General features: G+C 45.0%; 1 protein-coding gene across 1 annotated transcript; it reads left to right on the plus strand.

The window, feature by feature from the left end:
• The first annotated feature begins 2401 nt into the window (after window positions 1–2401).
• PI16 (peptidase inhibitor 16) lies at window positions 2402–20947 on the plus strand. The gene is made up of 6 exons (XM_042780749.1): window positions 2402–2566; window positions 7058–7279; window positions 18061–18170; window positions 18481–18569; window positions 19187–19864; window positions 20076–20947. The coding sequence occupies exons 1-6, from the start codon at window positions 2402–2404 to the stop codon at window positions 20945–20947; spliced, it is 2136 nt and encodes a 711-aa protein (XP_042636683.1).
• The last annotated feature ends 3428 nt before the right edge of the window (window positions 20948–24375 follow it).

Genomic DNA, 24375 nt, shown 5'->3' on the forward strand with positions numbered 1-24375 from the left:
ATCTGGCCTCTCTCCATTTTCTCTCCTCCTCTCTGATTTTCTGCAATAGCTTCTCCTCCTCCCCACAGACTGACCCACTTCCCAGACTCTTCTATTCTCCTCCACACCCTGCTTGGTTCTATCCTCCAAGTCTGTCTTCTACATTTTCAGCTACCCATTTATTTCCTTAGTCATTTTTCCAGATTTTGCTTTTTCTGTAATCATTTTAAACACAGTTATTTGAAAGTCTTTTCCAGATTGTTGTATCGTCTCAAGTTTTGGAGATAGAAATCCTCCTGTTTGTAGTGTACGTTGTCTCTTGCTCATGGTGGCTCGGTTCCTCAGGTGCTTTGTAATTTCTGATTGTGAGCTGAAGCCAGAAGCATTTTTCTCAGGGGTGATCCAAGTGCCCTGGGTTATTACAGCTCCCTCCACATGTGATTTTGCCTTTGTCTCTGTTGAGATGCTCCAGTCTGAACCAGTTGAAGAATTCTCCAGTTGTATATATATATTTTAATTTTATTGTGCTTTGGGTGCCATTTACAAAGCAAATTTGTTTGACCAGTTCATGCATATTTGATTTCACACCCCAATTACCATCCCCAACCATAACAAACTCTCCTCCCCTCTCATCCCTGTAACCACCCCCTCCCTGTGACGTTTTTAACTATGCACTTCTGTCTGTCCAGCTTTCCCTCTACGTGAATGCTGCCCCTCTGGTATATCATGGCTGATTGCTCTAAGGGGTGCATCTCCCTAGAGTAGGTGGGTACATTGCCCTGGGGCAGGTGTTCTGCATGTAGGTCTTTCTATTGTTGGGCTGAGAGCCAATCCATGGGAGTGAGTCCATTTCTAGGCCCGAAGGTAACCCAGGGCCATAGTTCTGGGTATTCTACCAGTCTCTATCAAACTGGTTATTCTGGTCATTTTTGTGTTTTTGAAGGGATTGGTTTTCTTGACATCTTCCAAAGCCAGTGGGTGGGCTTTTCCTAGGTCCCTGAGGGTGCAGGCTTCAATGATGTTAGCTGAACTTAAGAGCACTAGTTCCAGCTTTCTGCCTTGTAAAGGCCAGTGCCTCAGCTGCTGCCCCTCCATAGTCATTACAATGCCAGTGCTTGGCCTCTGGCTAATTTCCTTTCCAACACCCCCTCACACACACACACACACACACAGGGCCCTGCTACATCAGCTCACCCACTCCCTCTGCCTTTCTGCAGTCTCTTGATTTTAGAGAATAGACACATCGTATGATATTTATATTATATTTTCCATGCATTCAGAGTGGGAGGGGCCACAGCATCCTATTTCCAAATGAGTCCCCTCAAGCACATGCATTCACAGAGGGTATATGGAAGCTGAAAATTTAGTCCATAAGAAAAACCCCACTTCAGGATACAGCTAGAGTAGGAATACCTTGGCCCCTCCTCCCATAAGCAGGGTCCTGCCTCCTCATCAGGCCAGGAGCCAACCACGGACAGGCTATATGGGTGCTTGCGGTCTACCCTGTGCTGGGTATCATCCTAGGTGCTTTACTCACATTGCTGTTGTGTCAAGTTGATTCCAACTCATGATGGCCCCATGTTTTCCCAAGTAGAACTGCTTTGTAGGGTTTTCTTGGCTGTAATCTAAATGGAAGCAGATTACCAGGCCTCTTCTTCCACAGTACTGCAAATGGCCACCTGAAAGGTTAGAGGTTCAAACCTACCCAGGCTGGTGACCTGCTTCCAAAGGCTCACAGACTTGAAAACCCTATAGGATAGATCTACTCTGCACACCGGGGTCTCTATGGGTCAGAATTGACTCAACAGCAACTAGCAACAACACTGCCCTATAAGATGGGCTCTAGTATTGTCACTGATTCACATTTGAGAAACTGCCAGAATCTCAGTTAGCAAAGGCCAGAACCAGGATTTAGATGTAGGTTGGGCCCAACCAAATACATCTTGTCTTCCTCCGCCTTCCCGCCAGCCACCTATACCTCCCTTATCCTGCCCAGTCCTCTGGTGGCAGGGCCCATGTGGTTTCCTTCCTCTTATCTATCCTCAGCAGCCAGTGGATGTGATCTGTGTGCAGCCGGCCATCATTCTGCAGAGGTTATGGTCTGCAATTTTGCCCCTGGAGGACCACTCTGCAACTCAGAAGGCACTGTGGCACTCACGCAGCTCTTCACCTAAGCCCTCCTTACCGAGAGAAAGGAGGCTTGTGCCAAGGACTACTGGAGGGGAGATGAATGCTGGGAGTGGATTCGACTCTGGTCAGGACCCAAGGCACCCAGCCCTCCTCAAGACACTGTGTGAGCCAGGACAGCCCTCCAGACACAGCCCCTCCTGCCCCACCCCAGCCAGGGTGGTGCTTGTGGAGGAAGGACTTTAAATCCAGCTGCCAGACCCCTGGACGAGAAAGGCAGGGAGGACTGGCCACCATGCACAGCTCCCACAGCCTCCTGCTGTTTCTGCTGCTGCTGCTGCTGCTGGCCACCGCAGGCCCTGCTGGAGCCCTCACGGAAGAAGAGAAACGTTTGACGGTAGAGGCACACAACTTCTACCGTGCCCAGACTAACCCACCGGCCGCGAACATGCTGAAGATGGTGAGTGCAGCATGCTGAGATTAGAGGGGTGCTGGACAGGACTTCCCCACTCCCCCACCCCCACCCCGTGCTGAAATGATCTCTCCCTCTAATCAATGACAGAGAGTCCCCTGACATTCTATAATTTACAGTTCCCCACAAGGAGCCCCATTATACAGACGAGAAAACTGAAGCTCAGAGGGACGTGCCCAGGGTCACACAGCTGGTGAAGCCAGGCCCAAAGCCCCAGCTTCCCACTCCAGTGTCCCAACTCCTCCCCAGCACTTCCTAAAATGCATGCGTCCCTGGGAGGGGAAACACAGCAGGTTCTAACACCTTGGTGGAGCCAGACTTTCAGATGCTCTCCAAGGAGATGAGAAGACCAAGATAAGAAGAGCAGCAGGAAGGGTCTGAGCACCTGGGGCAGAAGGGTAGTTGGTACTAAGGAGGCAGGTGAAAACAGGAACCAGAGAGGGCACAAATTCTATCTCAGCCACCTACAAGGCCTGTGGTTTCAGGTGAGTCCCTTCACCTTGCTGATCCTCAGTTTCTCAACATGGAGCTCCCCAGGTGGTCCAAATGCTCAGTGTGCTCAGCTGTTAACCAAAAGGTTGGAGAGTCCACCCAGAGGTGCCACAGAAGAAAGGCCTGGTGATCTACTTTCAAAAAATCAGCCATTGAAAACCCCATGGAGTACAGTTCTACTCTGACACACATGGGGTCACCATGAGTCAGAATCTACTAATTGCCGCTGTGGGTTTGTGTGTGTGTGGATTGAATGTCACAAACACAATGTTGAACAGAAGAAAATACAATCTCAAAAAAATGTACACAGTAGGGTATATTGCTATGAAGTTTTTAAAACATGTGAAAAGGACTATTTATATGCTGGGGGGAGACACATGCAGATATAAACAAATGTACGTGGTAAATGTCCGGATGAGAGAGCCAGATTTGAGCCAGTGGTTACCTCTCCAGGAGGGAGAGGTATTTATTGGCAGGGATAGGAGGCAGCTTCAACTGCACTAAAAACCAAACCCATTGCTGAGTAGTTTCTGACTCATAGCGACCCTACAGGACAGAGTAGAACAGCCCCATAGGGTTTCCAAGGCTGTAAATCTTTACAGAAGCAGACTGCCATATCTTTCTCCCATGGAGTGGCTGGTGGGTTTGAACCACCTCCTCACAGTTAGCAGCCAACTGCTTAACCACTGCGCCACTAAGGCTCCCTCCCACTCAACTGCATTAGTAAGATTATATTTCTTAAAGTGAGTGGTGAGTCCACACATGTTTGTGCTCAGGATTAAAATTCACTCCCTTGCTCCCTTTCTTGAAAGCTGGTCTGACCCATCCCCTTCAGCCATCTCAGGTGGCCTGGGAGATTGGTGGGCAACACCCAAGAACCCTATGGCTGGTGCCTGGGACCAAGGTTGTACCTGGAGAACACAGCAGTAAGCTTGGTGACCCAATATCCAATTTCAACCTCAGCTCTGTCAATCTAACTGAGTGACTTTGTTTCCTGATCTATGACATGGAGCTGGCAATCCCTGCCCTGAGGTTCAGACAGGAGAACAACTGAGAAAGATCTAGGAAGGGCTTTATAGATGCACCTAACACCACCATTCACAGCCCCGTTGCCCTTGACAACCAGGAACTGAAGACAAAAAATCAAGAGCCCCAGATGCTCCTACACCAGCTCTACCAACAGCTCCCTGTGAAGCTTGGGTCTCCTTGCTAGACCTTTTCTTCCCACATGTATGGTCCCTGATGCCCTAAAGTCTTGTGGGTTGAGGCTGGAGGTGACACAGGTTGGGTGCTGGGTCAAAGCCTGCCTATGAGCAGAAGTGGACCCAGAGGATCAGATAATACTCTGGGAAGCAGTTTGAACACTGAGGGGATCCCCCAGGTCAAGCTGCTGCATGATGGGAAGTGATCTGAAGAAAGGGTGAAGGTAGGGACACCAGCATCGGATAATTTTGGGGCAGGACTCAGAGATGCAGAGAAACTGAGGCCAGATGGTCTGGGTTCAAAACTTGGCTTTGCCACTTACTTGTGTGACTTTGGCCAAGTTACTCTATGTGCCTCAGTGTCTTCATCTATAAAATGAAGATGAAAACAAGACCAACTCCTTTTCTGAGTTGTAAAAATTATCACATGAGTATAAAGCACTTAGAACAGTGCTTGGCACACAGTAAGTGCCCAACAGGTGTTTGGTTAACAAAAGAGAGAATGGAGCCAGGGTGAGGCAGGTGGCAGTTATCATGGACTCATCCCTCTCTCTCAGTATCCATATCCAATCATCACCAGTTTTGTCTCCAAGAAGGTTCAATTTTCCTTGAACCTTCCCTCTTTGCCATCTCTTTGGTCCAACCTTGGTTTAGTCCTTCATTTTTGCTCCCAGGGACTCCTAGGACAATGCCTACCTGCTCCCCAGCCTCTGACTTCTGCTGCCAGAATGACTGACCCAACACATGGGCCTGACCCTGCTTAAAACCCTTCCGCGGCTCCCAATGCCTCGGGATACAGCTCTAGCTTCTGAGAAGGCTCTGGGTGTTCTGGCCTCTGCCTCCTCCTCCAGCCTCCTCTCCTGCTCATCTTTTCCTTCTATAATTTGGACAGTTGTCTTTCCCACAACTAAAATGTTATTTCTCGCCTCCATGCCTTTGCTTATATGGCGCTTTCTGCCTTCCCCCCTCCACCTGACTAACATCTCAACTATTAAGACTTAGCTTAGTGTCTCCTTTCTCACCCTCAAGTTGGATTAAGTGTCCCACTTTGCTACCCCTATAATACTCATTGCATATTTATGGATTCATTTACTACATGGTGACTCAATTACCTAAGACAATGTAGATTTGGACTTTTTGGTTCTTGCTATCATCCTCGGCTGTTATAGTGCCCTGGACTATTGAATGAATAAATAAATGGATGAATGAATGAATGGGCTTGCTTCTAGATGGTGGCCATGCAGGTAGGTACAGGGACTATTGCAGCTCCACAGGGGGCTCTGGATGGCCAAAAAGTCTTAAGATCTTGAGGAATGACTCTCTAATGATGGGACTTCAGGCATCTCCTCAGAATGGGAATTACAGCTGTGCTCTGTAGGGGACACTGCTTTAAGTATCTTAGCTATAGCTGACAAAATATCTGTTGATATCTATGTGCCACCACTGTGCCAGCCAGTGGGGATATATCACTGCCCTTATCCTGAAGGAGCATATGTCTAGCCTGGAGCCTTGAAGGTCCTCCCAGACACTCTGATCCTCACCCCCAGCACCCTGCTCCTTTCCCACTCCCAATCTTCCAGAGTTTGAGGGACTCTCAATCATGCCAGTGATTTGGGACATCAATGCCCAGAAAGGGAAGGGGCTCACCTGAGTTCACAGTAGTGGGGTTGGTCTCAGACAAGTGCTCCCATCCCTGCCCCAGGCAGTTGCTCCTGCGAGTCTCGATTGGGTGTGGCTACAAGGCCCCTTCTCCTTAGGGTCACTTTGTGGGCCATCTAGCTCTCACAACTGGCTGGGCCCCCAGAGGGTGGAGCAAAAGTTGCTGCCAGGCCAACCATCCTCTTCCAGGAGAGGCCAAGGACAAGGTTTAATAGGAGCCAGGCCTCCCTCCTCAATCCTTTTGGTCATATGACTTGTTAATAATCCCTGCCTCTGATCCATATTCCAGTCTGTTCTCCCAAAGGGACACAGAATCTCAGAGGTCCTTTACCTAAAATACATCTCCTATCATCTAACAAAAACATCATCATCTTATCTGAAGTCCCCACTACAGAACACTGCCTTTGAGATTTGACAGTTATTGGGGTTACCAAGCCTTCAAAAATAGGCCCCTCGGTGAGATACCACACTGTTCTTTGGGGAAAGGAGTTGTCAGCTGAGAAAAGTTGAGAGGACACGGGAATGGCACTTGAGAGGGAAGCATTGAAGCAGGTAAAGGCAAGAAGGCTGGGTTGTACCAAGGGGTGGGAGAGAATAGAGAAGGGAGAGAAGGGTGTTGACTCCCCAAGTCCGACTGATAGGGGCAGAACTGGCCAAATAAACAGCCCATCCTCTGAACACCTCACTGGACTGTGGTCTTCAGAGCATGTACAAGTAGCTCTAGGAGGTGTGCCTGGGAGGTAGGCAGGGGCATCACTATCTAACTTTAAATAGAATGATTTTAATAATAACTCTGTCACAAACAAAATCTCATTTAATATTCCCACCCCATGGGAGTTCAGAAAGGTTAGGCAACCTGTCCCAAATCACACAGCGGGTGAATGGTTCCAAGTTTGGTTAACACCATAGCTCCAAATAGCACCCTCACACCTCCTCACAGAAGTCCACTTGCTCCAGGTCATGGCCAAGAGGCAACCACCTGAGGGGTGCTCTCCAGCTCCCAGAGGCCCTAAGATACCTTCATCGTTCTGCTCTGATCCCCCTAGAATCTGTGGGCATCCTCACTTTCTTCTCCCACCCCTCTCTCTCTCCTCCATCTCTTTCCTCCTCAACCTGCCCCCCACAGTTGTGGGACGAGGACCTGGCCATCTTTGCCAAGGGCTATGCAAAGCAATGCATATGGGCCCACAACCCTAATCGTGGGTGGCGCGGTGAGAACCTATTCGCCATCACGGGCGATAGCATGGACGTGCAGATGGCTGTGGCAGAGTGGCACCGGGAGCGTGATTACTACAACTTCTCCACGGGTACCTGCCAACCTGGACAGATGTGCGGACACTACACACAGGTGCACAGCTGGCTGGGTTGGGGTTGGGTGGGGCCATGTGGGCAGGGGTGGGTCCTGGGCCAGAGAGCCCAAAGGGAGGGTTGGGTGGGGCTTCCCTGTGTTGAAGTGGGGCCATGGGGCAATAAGCTAGGCAAGGTCATGGGGGCATGGCCTGGGTGGGGCCACAGGGGCAATAGTAAATATAAAACCCAGTATTATTTATTTAAATTTTTCGTTGTGATTTGGGTGAAAGTTTACAGAGCAAATTCATTTTCCATACAGCCGTTTATACACATTTTGTTTCATGACATTGACTGCAATCCCTATAATGTAACAGCTCTCTTCCCACTTCCTCCTCATAGTTACCTTTTCCCTGTGTCATCCTTTCCTATGCATTCCTGCCCTCTATTTCCTTGTGCAGATACTGACCTTCTGTTCTCCCATGATTGATCGTTCTAAGGAGTATGTCTCTGCTGTAAATGTTCACCCTATATGCCTGTCTATTGTTTGGCTGGAAGCCACGGGAGGGAGTTCAGTTCCAGGGCCGAAGGGTAACTAAGGGCCATAGTCTTGGGGGTTTCACCAGGCTCTGTCAGACCAGTAAACCTGGTCTTTTTTTATGATTTTGAGTTTTGTTCCACAGTGGTCTCCCACTCTATCCAGGATCTCCTGCACTGATCCCTTCCTCAGTGGTGGACAGTGGTAGCTGGGCACCATCTAGTTCTCATGATAAAACCCAGTTTTATTGTACTTTTGGTTTGTAGCTCTTCTTTTCACTCCTATATGATTGAAAAGGTAAATCAGTAAAGCAGTAATTATAAACCTATGCTATACACAATGTATAAAAATGTAACCTGTGACAATAATACTATAAAGGGAGAGGGACAGCAAGTATAGGGATAGTGTGTATGTATATCACTGTAACTAAGTTGATATTATTCAAACTAGGGTGTTATAAATTTAAATGCTAACTGTAATTCAAAGGTAACCACTAAGAAAATAACTAAAAAGATATATAAAAAAAGGAAAGAAGAAGGAAATCAAAACAGTACACTACAAAAATTCAACTAAATAATTTTTTTAAAGGACCATAATGAGGGATTAAGGAACAAAAAACATGTAAGATATACAGGAAACAAATAGCTAAATGGCAGAAGTAAATCCATTTTGTCAGTAATAACTTTAAATGTAAATGGATTAAACTTTCCTATTAAAAGGCAAAGATTGGCAGATTGGATCAAAAGAAAAAGCCATCTCAATCTGTCTACAGGAGACTCTGTTTACATACAAAGGCACAAAAAGGTTGAAAGTAAAATGATGGCAAAAAGACATTCTGTGCAAATAGTAACCAAAAGAGCACTGATGTGGTTATATTATTATCTGACAAAATAAACCAAAACCAAACTCACTGCCGTCGAGTTGACTGGACTCATAGTGACTCCTCCTTGGGTTTCTGAGGCAGTATCTCTATGGAAGTAGATTGCCCAATCTTCCTTCCAAGGAGTGGCTGGTGGGTTTGAACTGCCAGTCTTCTGGTTAGCCATCAACTGCCTTAGGCACTATGTCACCAGAGCTCCTATAAGACAAAATGTTGTTGTTGTTGTTATATACCGTCGAGTCGGACCCAACTCATAGTGACCCCTCCTTGGGTTTCCGAGGCAGTATCACTAAAGAAGTAGATTGCCCAACAATAGGCTTTAAAAATTACCAGGGACTGAGATCTGGTAGCGTAGTGCCTAAGGCACTTGACTAGTAACCAGAAGGCTGGTGGTTCAAACCCACCAGCCACTCCTCAGAAGGAAGGTTGGCAAACTACTTCTGTAGTGATACTGCCTCGGAAACCCAATGAGGGGTTGCTATGAGTCGGGTCTGACTTGATGAAACATAACAACAACAACAACAACAAGGACATTATATATTGATAAAAGTTTCCATCCAGGATTTCTAACAGAGCCCTGAAATATACGAAGCACAAATTGATAGAATTGCAGAGAGAAATAGTTCCACAGTAATAATTGGAGACTATAATACCCCACTTTTAATCATGAATAGGCCAACCAGATAGATTAATAAGGAAATGGAGGACTTGAACAACACTATTAACAAATTAGATTTAACAGAACATTCTACTCAACAATAGCAGAATACACACTCTTCTCAAGTGCACGTGGAACATTCTCTAGGACAGATCATATGTTAGGCCACAAAACAAGTCTTTGTAAATTTTCAGTGACTGGAGGGAAGGACACAGGGAAGAGGTATCTATGGTGAGGAAGTGGGAAGGAAGCTGTTGCATTGGGGTAAATTGTAGTCAATGTCATGAGACAAAGTGTATGTGAGCTGCTGTATGAAAAGTGAATTTGCTCTGTAAACTTTCACACAAATTACACACACAAAAAAAAATTTAAATGACTGAAATTATACAAAGTATTTCTTCTGATCATAATGGAATGAAGCTGTTGTTGTTGTTAGGTGCTGTAGAGTCATCTCTGACTCATAGTGATCTCACGTACAGCAGAACAAAACACTGCCCAGGCCTGTGCCAGCCCCATGATCCTTGCTATACCTGAGCCCACTGTTGCAGCCACTGTGTCAATCCATCTCATTGAGAGCCCTCTCCTTTTTCATTGTCCCTCCACTTTGCCAAGCATGATATCCTTCTCCAGGGAATGGTCCTTCTTACATGACCAAAGTAGGTGAGATGATATCTGGCTATCCTCGCTTCCAAGGAGTATTCCTGCTACACTTCTTCCAGGACAGATTTGTTAGTTCTTTTAGCAGTCCATGGTCCTTACAGCATTCCTCACCAACACAACTCAAAAGCATCGACTCTTCTTTGATCTTCCTTATTCATTGTTTAGCTCTCACATGCATATCAGGTGATTGAAAATACCATGGCTTGTGTCAAGCGAACCTTAGTCTTCAAGGAAACATCTTTGCCCTTCAGTACTTGAAAGAGGTCCTTTGCAGCAGATTTGCCTAATACTATATGACATCTGATATCCTGACTGCTGCTTCCATTGGTGTTGATTGTAGAACCAAGTAATATGAAGTCTTTGACAACTTCAATCTTTTCTCCGTTTATCATGATGCTGCTTATTGGTCCCATTGTGAGGGTTTTTGTTTTCTTTATATTGAGGTATAATCCATACTGCAGACTGTAGTCTTCAATCTTCATCAGTAAGTGTTTCAAGTCATCCTCATTTTCAGCGAGCAAAGCTGTGTTGTCTGCATAATGTAGGTTGTTAATGAGTCTTCCTCCAATCTTGATGCCATGTTCTTCTTCACATAGTCCAGCTTCTCAAATTATTTATCATACAAGTTGAATAAGTATGGTAAAAAGATACAACCCTGACATCCTCCCTTTTTTATTTTAAACCACGCAGTGTCCCCTTGTTCTGTTTGAGGACAGCCTCCTAGTCTATGTACAAGTTCCTCATGAGCACAATAAGTGTTCTAGAATTCCCATTCTTCTCAATGTTACCCATAATCTATTATGATCCACACAATCAAACGCTTTTCCATAGTCAATAAAACACAAGTAAACATCTTTCTGGTATTCTTTGCTTTGAGCCAAGATCCATCTGACATCAGCAATGATATCCCTCATTCCACGGCCTCTTCTGAATCGAGCTTGCATTTCTGGAAGTTCTCTGTCAATAGACTGCTGTAACCATTTTTGAATTATCTTAATGATATTGTTCAATAAGTCCCACATTCTGTGGGATCACCTTTCTTTGGAATGGGTACAAATATGGATCTCTTCCAGTCAGTTGGCCAGGTAGCTGTCTTCCAAATCTCCTGGCATAGCCGAGTGAGTGCCTCTAGTGTGGCATCCATTCCTGGAGCCTTGTTTTTCACCATTGCCTTCAGTGCAGCTTTTACTTCTTTCTTCAATACCATTGGTTCTTGATCATATGCCACCTTCTGAAATGGATGAACATCAACCAATTCTTTTTGGTACAAAGACTCTGTGTATTCCTTCCATCTTCTTTTGATGTTTCCTGCATCATTCAATATATTGCTCACAGAATCTTTCAATATTGCAACTTAAGGCTTAAATTTCCTCTTCAGCTCTTTCAGCTTGAGAAATGCTGAGTGTGTTCTTTCTTCTCTTTTGGCTTTCTAACTCCGTATCTTTGCACATTTCACTATAATAATTGACTTTGTCTTCTCAAGCTGCTCTTTGAAATCTTCTGTTTAGCTTTTTTATCTTGTCATTTCTTTCATTTGCTTTAACTACTCTCCATTCAAAGGCAAGTTTCAGAGTCTCTTCTGACATCCGTTTTGGTCTTTTCTTCCTTTCCTGTCTTTTTAATGACCTTTTGTTTTCTTCACAATGATGTTCTTGATGTCATCCCACAATTCCTATGGTTTTCGGTCATTGGTGTTCAATACATCAAATCTATTCTTTAATTGGTTTCTAAATTCAGAAGGGATATAATCAAGGTCATATTTTGGCTCTCGTGGATTTGTTGTAATTGTCTTCAACTTCAACTTGAACTTGCAAATGAGCAGTTGATGGTCTGGTCTGTTCCACAATCAGCTCCTGGCCTTGTTTTGACTGAAGATATCGAGCTTCTCCATCACCTCTTACCACAGATGTAGTCAATCTGATTCCTATGTACTCCATCTGGCAAAGTCCACGTGTATAGCTGCTGTTTGTGTTGTTGAAAAAAGGTATTTGCAATGAGTAAGTCGTTGGTCTTACAAAATTCTATCATACGATCTCCAGCATAATTTCTACCTCCAAGGCCAAATTTTCCAACTACCAATGATTCTTGTTTGTTTGCAACATTTGCATTCCAGTCACCAGTGATAATCAGCACATCTTGATTTCATCTTTGTTCAATTTCAGACTTTAGAAGTTGGTAAAAATCTTCAGTTTCCTTATCTTTAGCTTTGGTGGTTGGTGTGTAAATTTGAATAACAGTAGTATTAACTGACTTTCCTTGTAGGCATGTGGATATTATTCTGTCACTGACAGCGTTGTACTTTAGATCTTGAAACATTCTTTGTGATGATGAATGCCACACCATTCCGCTTTAATTTGTCATTTCCAGCATAGTAGATCATATGGTTGTCTGATTCAAAATGGCCAAAACTAGAGATGAACAACAGAAAGAAAACTTGAAAATTCACAAATATATGTAAATTAAACAACACACACTTAAACAACCTATGGGTCAAAGAACAAATCGAAAGGGGAAATCAGAAGATACCTTGGGACAAATGAAAATGAAAATAACAACATATCAAAATTTATAGGATGCAGTGAAAGCAGCACTAAACGTAAACCCTTGCTGTCTAGTCGATTCCAACTTACAGCGACCCTTCCCTACGAGACAGAGTATAACCTACTCATAGGGTTTCCAAGGCTGTACATCTTTATGAAAGCAAACTGCCATGTCCACACAGCTGCTGGTGGGTTCAAACTACTGACCTTCTAGTAGCAGCTGAGCACTTAGCCACTGTGCCACCAGAGCTCCTGAAAGCAGTACCAAAAGGGACACTTATAACAATCAATTCCTACATTAAACAATGTCTCAAAATAATAACCTAATGTTACAGCTTAAGGAACTAGAAAAAGAGCAAGCTAAACCCAAAGGTAATAGATAAATAATAAAGGAAAGGAAATAATAAAGATCAGAATGGAGACAAGCAAAATAGAGAAAGGAAAACATTGGAGAAAGTCAATAAAACCACAAATTGGTTCTTTGAAAAGATCAACAAAATTAGCAAACCTTTACCTAGACTGACTAAAGAAGAGAGTGAAACAGAAGTGGTGACATTATTACCAACCATAGAGAAATTAAAGGAGCCCTGACAGTACAGTGGTTAAGCACTTGGCTGCTAACTGAAAGGTACACAGTATGAACCCACCAGCCGCTCCGCAGGAGAAAGATGTGACAAGTCTGCTTCAGCAAAGATTACAGACTTAGAGCTCTATAGGATAGTTCTACTCTCTCCTACAGGGTTGCTATGAGTCAGAATTGACTTAACGGCAATGGGTTTGGGATTTTATGAGTATAGAAATAAAAAGGATTAAAAAGGAATACTATGAACACTCGTAAATCAACAAATTGAACAACCTAGATAACATGGACAATTCTTAGATTCTTAGAAGCACCAAAACCCAACCAAACCCACTGCTGTCGAGTCAATTACAATTCATAGCAACCCTGCAGCAGAGTTAGAACTGCCCCATAGGGTTTCCAAGGCTGTGATTTTTTTTAACAGCTCTCTTCCCACTTCCTTCCTATGGTTGGTTATCTTTTCTTTCCTATGTATTCCTGCCTTCTGAGATTTCTCTCTGTGCAAATGTTGCCCTTCTGATCTCCTATGGTTGATTGTTCCCATACCTCTGGTGTAACTGATCACCTCATAGGCCTGTCTATTGTTTGGCTGAAAATTAAGGCACAGGAGTAAGCTCAATTTCAGGCCTGAAGTGTGACTAGGGACCACAGTCTAAGGGGTTTCTCTAATCTATATCAAACCAGTAAGCCTGGTCTATTTTTTATGATTTTGAGTTCTGTTCCACATTTTTCTTCCATTCTGTCCAGGATCCAATTTTGAGCCCTTTCTGAGTGGTTGGCAGTGGTATCCAGGTAACATCTAGTTCTTCTGATCTCAGAGTCATATAGGCTGAAGTTCCCATGGTCTACTAGTCCTTGGGACTAAGTGTTTCCGTGTGTCTTTAATTTTCTTCACTCTTCTTTGCTCCAGACGAGACGACTAAAAATTGCATCTTGGATGCAAGGCTGTAATGTTTACAGAAGCAGACTGCCACACTTTCTCCCATGGAGCAGCTGGTGGGTTCAAACCTCTGACCTTTCAGTTAGCAGCTGAGTACTTAACCACTGTGCCACAGGGCTTCTTTCTAAAAGCATGCAAACTACCAAAACTAACCCAAAAAGAAACTGAAAATCTGAATAGGTCTTTAACAAATATGAAGTTTGAATCAGTAGTGAAAAGCCACTCAACAAGAAGCCCAGGACTAGATGGCTTCACTAAGGAATTCTACCAAACATTTAAAGAAAAACTTAGCATTAATTCTTCTCACTCTTCCAAAAAACAGAAAAGGAGGGAATATTTGCTCACTTATTCTATGAGGCCATCATTACCTTGATACCAAAGAAGCTATTGGCCAATATCCCCTATGAATATGATGCAAAAATCCTTGACAAAATACTAGCAATCCTAATTCAGCAGCAGATTAAATGGATCATGCTCAACTAGGATTTATCAAATATATGCAAATGTGCTTCAACACATGAAAATCAATCAATGTCATATATAACATTAATAGAATGAAGGAGAAAAAAATGCACCATTTCAATTGATGCAGAAAAAGCATTTGACAAAATCTAACACTCTTTCATAATGAAAACAAAAAAATTAGGCATAGGAAATTTCCTCAATATGATCAGCTAACATACTCATTGGTAAAACACTGAAAGCTTTTTCCCTATGATTAAATTGTCTTAGGAACAAGACAAAGATGCCCATTTTCACCATGTCTATTCAATATAGTACTGGAAATTATAGCTAGCCAAAGCAATTCAACCAGAAAAAGAAATAAAAGGCATCCAAATGGAAAAGAAAAACATAAAATTATCTGTTTTGCAAATAACATAATCTCAATATGTAGGAAACCTTACAGAATCCACACACGCATACACACACACACAAACTGTTAGGGCTAATAAATGAATTCATCAGAGTTGTAGGATACAAAGCCAACATATCAACATGTAAAAATCGACTGTATTTCTAAAAAAAATCAATTATAATTTCTATACATGGAGCTCTGGTAGCATAGTGGCTAAGACACTTGCCTGCTAACCAGACGGCTGGCGGTTCAAACCCACCAGCCACTCCCTGGAAGGAAGGTTGGGCAATCCTACTTCCGTACTGATACTGCCTCGGAAACCCAAGGAGGGGTGACTCGATGGCACATAACAACAACAACAACGTACGTTGGCAATGAGCAAACCAAAGAAGAAAATTTCATTTACAATAGCATTCACAGAAATAAAATAATTAGGAATAAATCTAACCAAAAAAGTGAAAGACTTGTATACAGAAAACAAGCTGAAGAAATTAAAGATGACCTAAACTAAATGGAAAGACATCCCATGCTCATAGATTAGAAAACTTAATATTGTTAAGATGATAATATCACCCAAAGTGATACACATTTTTCACAGAAATGAAAAAAACTCATCCTAAAATTATGGAATTTAAAGGAACTCTGAATAGCAAAAACAATATTGAAAAGAACAAAGTTGGAGATGCTCACTTCCTGATTTCAAAACTTAATACAAAGCTACGGTAATCAAAATAATGTGGTACTGGCGTAATGACAGACATATAGATCAATGGAAGAGAATAGAGAGCCCAGAAATAAACCCTCATATATGTGGTCAATTCCTTTTTAACAAGGGTGCCAAGACTATTCAATAGGAGAGGATAGTCTTATCAAGAAATGGGCTGGGAAAACTGAATATCCACATGCAGAGGAAGGAAGTTGGATCCTTATCTTAAACAATATATTTAAAAAATGGATCAAAGACCTAAATCTGAGAGATAAAATTATAAAACTCTTAGAAGACACTTCCCACTAGGATAGCTATTATAAAAAATGGAAGGTAACAAGCATTGGTGAGGATATGGAGAAACTGGAATCCTTGTCCATGTTAAATGGTTCATGCTGTGGAAAAATTTGGCAGTGTCTTAGTTTGCTAGTACTGATATAACAAAAATACCACAAATGGGTGACTTTAACGAACAGAAATTTACCTTTTCATGGTTTAGGAGGCTAGAGCTCAGGTTACTGGTTCTAGGGAAAGGATCTCTCTGTTCACTCTGGGGGAAAATCTTTGCTTCAGCATCTCTAGTGGGCAATCCTTGCAGCTCATGGGCTTGTAGACTAGTCTGCTTCGATCTTCAGATAGCGTCTGAAGTCTTTCTGTTGTTATTTGCCTGCTTATTCCTCTCTGTGTCTATGCTGCTCTTTTTTGTTTGTTTGTTTTTCATTTGTATTGTGATTTGGGTGAAAGTTTACAGAGCAAATTCATTTTTCATATAGCAGTTCATACACATTTTGTTTCATGACATTGACTGCAATCCCCACAATGGAACAGCTCTCTTCCCACTTCCTCTCTGTCATTACCTCTTCCCTATGCTCTTCTTTCCTATACATTCCTGCCCTGAGATTTCTCCTTGTGCAAATACTGGCCTTCTGAGCTCCCGTGGTTGATTGTTCTAAGGAGTGTATCTACCTGGTGTAAATGTTTATGTTGCTGTTTATATCACTCAGGAATAATAGGTTTAGGATACATTCTATACTGATACGACCTCATTAACATAATACAGAAAACTTTTTCCCAAATGAGATTACATCCACAGGCATAAGTTATGATTCCAACACATATTTTTTGGGGAGATTTTCAATCCCTAACAGGTGGTTCCTCAAAAAGTTAAACTTTATGATCCCAAATGTGGAAACAACCCAAATGTCCATCAACAGATGGACAGACAAAATGTGTGTGTGTATATACACACACATATGGAATATTATTTAGCCATAAAAAAGAATGAATTTTTTTTTTTAAAAAAAAAGAAAGAATGAAATTCTGATACATGCTACAATATGGATTAACCCTGAAGACATTATGCTAAGTGAAATAAGCCAAACACAAAAGGACAGATATTGTATGATTCCACTTCTATGAATAATTTAGAATAGGCAAATTCATAGAGATAGAAAGTGGATTAGAGATTACCATTAGGTGGGGGGAGGGGGCAATGGGAAGTTATTGTTTAATGAATATAAAGTTTCTGTTTTGGATGACAAAAAATCCAGAAATGGATGTTGTTGTTGTTGTTATGTACTGTCGAGTCGGACTGACTCACAGTCACCCCTCCTTGGGTTTCTGAGGCAACATCACTACAGAAGTAGATTGCCCAACCTTCCTTCCGAGGAGTGGCTGGTGGGTTTGAACCACCAGCCTTCTGGTTAGCAGTCAAGTGCCTTAGGCACTACGCTACCAGAGCTCCTACCAGAAATGGATAGTAGTGATAATTACAAAATATTATGAATGCGTATATACTTAACACTACTGAATTATACACTTAAAGAGTGGTTAAAATGAACAACTTTGTTATATGTATTTTAACACACACAAAAAAAAATGTGTTTATAGCAAGGGGTGGCTGCTGGTCTCAGCCCATAGCAGTGTACAAAGATTGTTTTTGATGTTTAAAATTTCATATTTAGACAGAACTCCTTCTGAAAGCTAGGAGACTACAACTAGAAACAAGCAGAGCACATCCTTGCTTCTTCTTGATTTGTAGGAGGCTCTACTTCCAAAATACCTTCTCTGTTCCCTTTGTTGGATTTTTCTGTTCCTGATGGTTACCATTAGAAGATTGCAGATTCCACTATTTGACATTCATTCCTTTGGACATACTCCTTATGTAAAATACAAAGAAGAGCCTACAGGAAATATTCATGAGGGTCTATCAGATCAATAGAGCTGAAGCAAAGTTCTGAGGGAGAGAAGCAGCCTGATGAAATGGTGTTTGTGGTTGGTGGGGGAAAGTAGAATGCTTAGGACTAACCTCCTCGTACTCAGCGTTTGCCCTGAAGCTGTGTGTCATCAGCCTAGATCTCTCTAGGCTACAGGGCATCCTCCCTTCCCCAAGCATCTAAGGCTGGGGAGGGGAGACACCAGGTAGAGGCAGTCCTACCTTCCTACCCAGGCTGGGACTAAACTGTTGGATTTGTCTCCTTTCAGGTGGTCTGGGCCAAGTCAGATCGGATAGGCTGTGACTCTCACTTGTGTACTAAGCTCCAGAACGTTGATGATTCCAATGTCCACTTTCTAGTCTGCAACTATGCGCCCCCGTGAGTGCTATGCTGTGTCGTGCTGTGGCAGCGAGCCAAGGGGACAAGGGTGGGCATAACCTAGGGGAGAGCTGAGGACAGACCCTAAGGTACCAGGAGGGAGCTATCTGGTGCTTAAACCGCTGGTGTCGGGGTGGGTCTGCTCTCACTGGCCTGAGAGGACCATGAGAAACCCTGGGTCACTCCAGCAAGTTAAAGGCAGGCAGGCAGGTGACACAGGGCTCTCTGGGATCCTCCCAGTCTAGGTGTGTGAAGGAGGGTGGAGGTACAAGCAAACACATTCTCCTAGCACCCTCCTTGCCTCCTGCAGGGGAAACGTGCGGAGGCAGAAGCTCTACGAGGTGGGGCCACCATGCTCCGCGTGCCCCAAGGGCTACCATTGTGAGCAGAACCTCTGTGGTGAGTCGTGGGGAGGAAGAGGGCAAGGATGCCAGCTGGGCAATGTTGAACCTCGCCGGGCTCCCCAGCAATGCGTGGACAGTGGAGGGGCTGGGTGTGATGTGACTACCCAGTACCCTCGGCCACCCCACCCCACCCCAGAAGAGCTCCCCAGCCACCTTTGTTCTCCTTTGAGCAGCCACTTTGGTGCCATTATTCAAATTAACAGAATTTCAACCCTTCACAGGAAGCATGTCTGCTAAGTCCCAAGTTCTCGAGCTGTGGGCATGAGCACTGTGTGGGGGGCACGAGGTGGGCGTGGTCCAAAGGAAAGGTGGGTGGAGCCAGGTTGGTGGACACAGTCAGGGGGATGACGGGACAGGGTCAAGGCCTGCAATGTGGTGGATGTGTTAAGAACAGGAATTCAGCTGGAGAAGTCCTGGTGGTTGAAGGAGCAACTATGCCAATAACAACAAATAGACTTTATTATCAATGAAAGATGTATTTGCTAGAGAGGGTGTGTGGATGTGTATTTATGTGTCTCCGTAGGCCATTTGGTCGCCTCACTTTGGTTGCAGTAGGTGAGTGATGTGGGGTCCCACTTGCAGCACTAATGCCAGACTTGTCTATCTTATCAGAACCCATCACAGGTCCGGAAGAGCCTCAGGATTTGCCTTGCCTGGTGACTGAGGCCCAGACCTCCCTGGCAACTGAAGCCTTAGGCTCTAGTAAAACTGATGCCCCTTCTTCCCTAACAACTGAGGCTCCATTCTTCTTGGTAACAGAGATCCCAGCTTCCCTACCAACCAAGGCTCTGCCTACTGTACAAACAGAGACCCGATCTTCCTTAACAACGAAAGATTCCCTCTCTATAGCAGCAGAGTCCCCACTTTCTTTAACTGAAGTTCCTTCCTTTCTGGCAACTCACAGCCTGTTCTCCTTGGATAAAAGGCCAATTACCTCCCCCAAATCCACCTATGCACCCCTCCCTGAGTTAGCAGACAAAACGAGCAAGAGAAGCACTCCCACTATGAGTTCAGAGATATCTTTGGACCCCAAGATGTCCCTGACAAGGAAACAGAAGCCCCTATCCCATGCCCAGGAGAAGGTTGAGGCAAGAGGTCCCCATGAGTTGCCTCTTCCCGGTGAGGTCTTAGCCTCAGTTTTACCAGCCCAAGATGAGCCAGATGAGCTGCAGACCACACTTGTCCACATGGGGCACACCACCTCCAGGTCCCTGCCCAACTCCCCCAACACCTCTGCCACTGCTAATGCTATAGGGGGGCGTACCTCAGCCCTGCAGTCATCCTTGCCAGGTAAGGCCTGTGTTGTCGGCTCTTCCCCATCCTCCTGGCTCCAGCATGCCAGTACCCTGTCCCCAGCATGGACTGCACGGGCTTGGCGGGAGCTTGCACCCTCTGAGTAGGGGCCTACCTGCTGGCTGCTGTCCCCCCTTGCACGACTGGTGAGGTGGGTGAGAGATCAGGCATAGCTGTCTCCAGGCTAAGACACCTCCCTTACCCGCAGCTGCAGATCTGCCTGGAGAGTCTGTCACCGAGTCAGGCCTGAACCCGAACCCAACAGGACCAAACCCAGCAGGGCCCAGTCCAGCGGGACCCAACCCCAACCCGGCAAAACCCAATCCGACGAAGCCCAATCCGGCGAGGCCCAATCCGGCGGGGCCCAACCCAGCGAAACCCAATCCGGCGAAGCCCAACCCGGCGGGGCCCAACCCGGCGAAGCCCAATCCGGCGGGGCCCAACCCGGCCAAGCCCAATCCTGCGGGCCCCAACCAGGGAAAGCCAAACCCAGCTGCGGGACCCAACACTCCGGAGCTGCCTAGCCCTGCGGGGCCGAGCCCGGCGGGGCCAAACTGGGCAGAGCAGAACCCAGCGAAGCCAAGCCTAGAAGGGCCGAGCCCCGCAGAGCCGAGCTTGGAAGAACTGGAAGAGTCAAACCCGGCAGAAACAGAAGAGCTGAACCCAGAAGAGGTAGAATTGCCGGAGCAGGAAGAGCCGAACGTGGAAGAAACGAACGGGGAAGAGCCGAACGCGGAAGAGCCGAACGCGGAACAGCCGAACGCGGAACAACCGAACGCAGAACATCCCAACGTAGAAGAGCCGAACGCGGAAGAACCGAACGCGGAACATCCCAGCGTAGAAGAGCCGAACGCGGAAGACCCCAACGCGGAAGACCCCAACGCGGAAGAGCCGAACGCAGAAGAACAGCAGAAACCCACAGGGCCTACACCCACAAGGCCTACAAAGTGGAAACCCACGAAGACAATGATACACATAAAGCCAAAACCCTCAAGGTTTAACTCGGCCTCTGATTGTGTCTGGAATCCCCTCCTGAGATTGCTGGTACTGCTTCCCCTGGTGGTGTCTGGACTCTTCTGAAGGACCTCCCATTCAAAGGCAAGGCCTGGTGAGGGAACTCAGGTCTCACACCTACTCTGGATTGCCTTATCCTCAAAATGAGAGGCCACAGCTCTCTGGGTAGGCCCTGCCTTTGGCCCAACAGCCCTCCTTCATCCCAGCTTCTGCCTAGACCCCAAGCCAGCTTCCTCATCTCCTCAGGAGGACTTTGCAGGGCCAGTCTCTGGCAGCATTACCCCATGACTTCCCTGCTCCCTTGCTTCTGCCTCTGAGAAGCCAACCTCTCAGCTGGCTGCAGACTGTTCTGAGAGTATTTGTATGGCCACATGTGACCTTTCTCCAGTTGTCCCTGTGGCCATAGGCCTGCTCTCCCAGAGACAGAGGATCTCAGGGCTTCCGAGGAACTCCTTGCCCTTCCCAGTCCCCTAGCTGCTTCCTCCAAAACTGCTGCCAGGAGTGCCTCTGCTTTCCCAGGTGAAGAGGTCAACTGCCCTTCTGCCGTCTCTCGCACCCTGTCCTTAGTCTCCCAAACAAGGTGCTTCTCAGGTGAAAGCTCTCTGGAAGGGAAAAGCTGCAGGGCATGTGCCTCATCCACAGAGATCCTGGGGACATAAGGCCAGGCTGGCTGTGAGCTCTGGGAGCAACTGGGTGACTGTACACCTGGCCTGGACCTGTTCTGCCCCGCCCACCTCAGTCCTATTGGGGCGGGGGATTCAGTAGATAGCCCTGCCTATCCGGCCCTGGGGCTGCTTGCCTACACAGGGCAGGGGCTCAGTGCCCTTTCCCCCTATGCACCTGTGTAGCTGGGAAAGGGAACAGGTAAGGGGCAGATGAAGGACAAGCCCCTCCTGAATGGGGTTCTGTGGGTGGGGAAGGTAGGCACCAGGGAAGGGAAGCCACCCCTGACTCCTGAATAAAAGCCTATCTAAGGGTATCTAGAGTCTCAGTGCTTGTGAGGGGTGGCAGGCAAAGGAGGGATCTTTGGGAGGCCCCGAAGAGACTCAACTCTTCCCTAACAACCTATGACAACCATTCCTTCTTCACAACCCCACTCCCAAACACACCTCCTAAGGGTACCCTTCCTTTCTATAAACTGCTCCCCTCACCCAAATCTTCAGGCTCCCTCACTTTCCACATACCCGTGGGGTGGGGTGAGGGGAGGCCAGGCAGGGCACAGGGCTGACTCCCCAGCTTCAGGAGTCACCAGTGGGGCAAGGCACTTTCGGGGCCCAGGATCAAGGTATGACATACCACCTCCTCATAGAGGTGTCCCTGCCCAGGCCACCTGGGAAGCAGTGAGAAATGAATCTTAGGCATGGCTTAGCCAACTCTAGCGATTGAAGAGTTTGGAGAAAGGGTTCTGGAGTCTCAGCCCTCCCCCAGAGGTCTACAGCAGACTTATCCAGGAATGCTGTGGGACAGGAATGCACAAACGGAATAGGGAGAAGAAGCAATGACAGGGAGGCTTGGGACCAAGGTGGGGAAGGGCATGGCAACTGTCTCCAGGCTAAAGCAGGAAGGTAAGCAGTGAAACAGGAAACCATACAAGTCAGGCCAGGCCTGCATCCTGACCTGGTAACCAAGATGGTCACTCCTCTCTCTCCTCACCTCAAGAATTTATTTGCTTGATCAGTAATGGTCCTGGCAAAAATTAGCAAACATTGAGACATTTGTAAATGAAATACTGATTTTAAAAATCCATGACACCTTGACAGAAATTAGATTTATGCAAACAAAATAATAGTGGATATTGCCAGCAAATACAAAATGAATGAATGTACTATGACAGAGCAGTAAGAAATCCTTTGTACTTTTGACACCTGACTATATATATATATATATATATATATATATTCAGTCATAATATCTTCTCTCCAGATTTTTTTAAAAATAATATGTTGATTTCTGTAAGAAAGTACTTTTTCCTGTAGAAAAATCAAATGAGGGCCAGTAAGTCACAACCGTACAATAGGCAGAGGATGGAAAATCACACCAAACAATCCTGAAAATATATAATAACCAGGAGGAGGAGCAGATACAGCAGTCTTGTAGGGTTTGTTTTCATCACCTTGAGTGTATGGGGTTTTCATAGCCATGAGATCTTGACCTATCTCATCTCATGAATGCCATTTATTTTTACAGAGTACCACTTATGTTTTTGGTGTTAAAATAATCCAAGGTCTTGAAGTAACCCATATGTTTTCTTCTAAGAGTTTTATAGTTTTAATCTCAGTCTTGGTCTTTGATTCATTTTGAGTGAATTTTTGCATGAGGTATGAGGTAGAGGTCCACCTTTATTCTTTTGCATGTGGATATCCAGTTGTCCTAGCACCATTTGTTGGAAGAGGATTCTTTCCCATTTAATTGACTGGGTACATTTGTCAAAAATCAACTGACCATAAATGTGAAGATTTGTTTTTGGACTCTCAATTCTATTTCATTGATTTGTATATCATGTATCAGTACCACATTTTCTTGATTACTGTTGTTGTTAGGTGCTGGTGAGTCAGTTCTGCAGTGAAACACTGCCTGGCCCTGTGCCATCCATACAATCATTGCTTTGTTTGAGTTCATCATTGCAACCACTGTGTCAATCCTTCTCCTTGAGGGTCTTAAATCTTTTTCACTGACCCTCTAACAAGCATGATATCCTCAAGGGAATGGTCACTCCTGATAACATGTCCAAAATGCATGAGACAAAGTCTCAACATTTTGCTTCTTAGGAGCATTCTGGTTGTACTTCATTCAAGACAGATTGGTTCTTTCTTCTGGCAGACAAGTATGTTCAATATTTTACATTGAAACCATAATTCAAATGCATCAATTCTTCGGTTTTCTTTATTCATTGTTCAGCATTCTCAAGAATATGAGGCGATTGAAAATACTGTGTCTTGGGTCAGGTGCACCGTAGTCTTAAAAGTTACTGCAGGTCTGTGACTAAGTTTTCAAATTGGAAGGTATGAGCACTCCAACTTTGCTCCTTTTTCAAGATGTGTTAACTATGCTGGGTTCCTTGCATTCCATATGAACTTTAGGATTGTTAGTTTCTGCAAAGAAGCCAGCTGGAATCTTGATTGCATTTGAAATCTGCCATCTTAACAATACTGTCTTACAATCCATGATTATGAGATGTCTTTCCATTTATTTAGGTCTTATTTAATTCTCCCATTAATGTTTTATAGCTTCCATAGTACAGTTTGTTTGTTTGTTTGTTTGTTTGTTTCATTTGGGTGAAGATTTACGAGCAAATTCACTTTCCATACAGCAGTTCACATATACTTTGTCTCAGGTCATTGACCACAGTTTACCACAATGCAACAGCTCCCCTCTTACTTCCTCCCCATAGTTACCTCTTCCTGGTGACCATCCCTCCATACTCTCCTGCCCCCTGAGCTGTCTCCCTGTGCATAAGCAGCCCTTCCTTCTCCCATGATTGTTCTCTCCAGGGC

Source organism: Orycteropus afer, unplaced genomic scaffold (genome assembly GCF_000298275.1).
Source record: "Orycteropus afer afer isolate SDZICR_OR568_19922 unplaced genomic scaffold, OryAfe1.0 scaffold00059, whole genome shotgun sequence".
Taxonomy (NCBI): Eukaryota; Metazoa; Chordata; class Mammalia; order Tubulidentata; family Orycteropodidae; genus Orycteropus; species Orycteropus afer.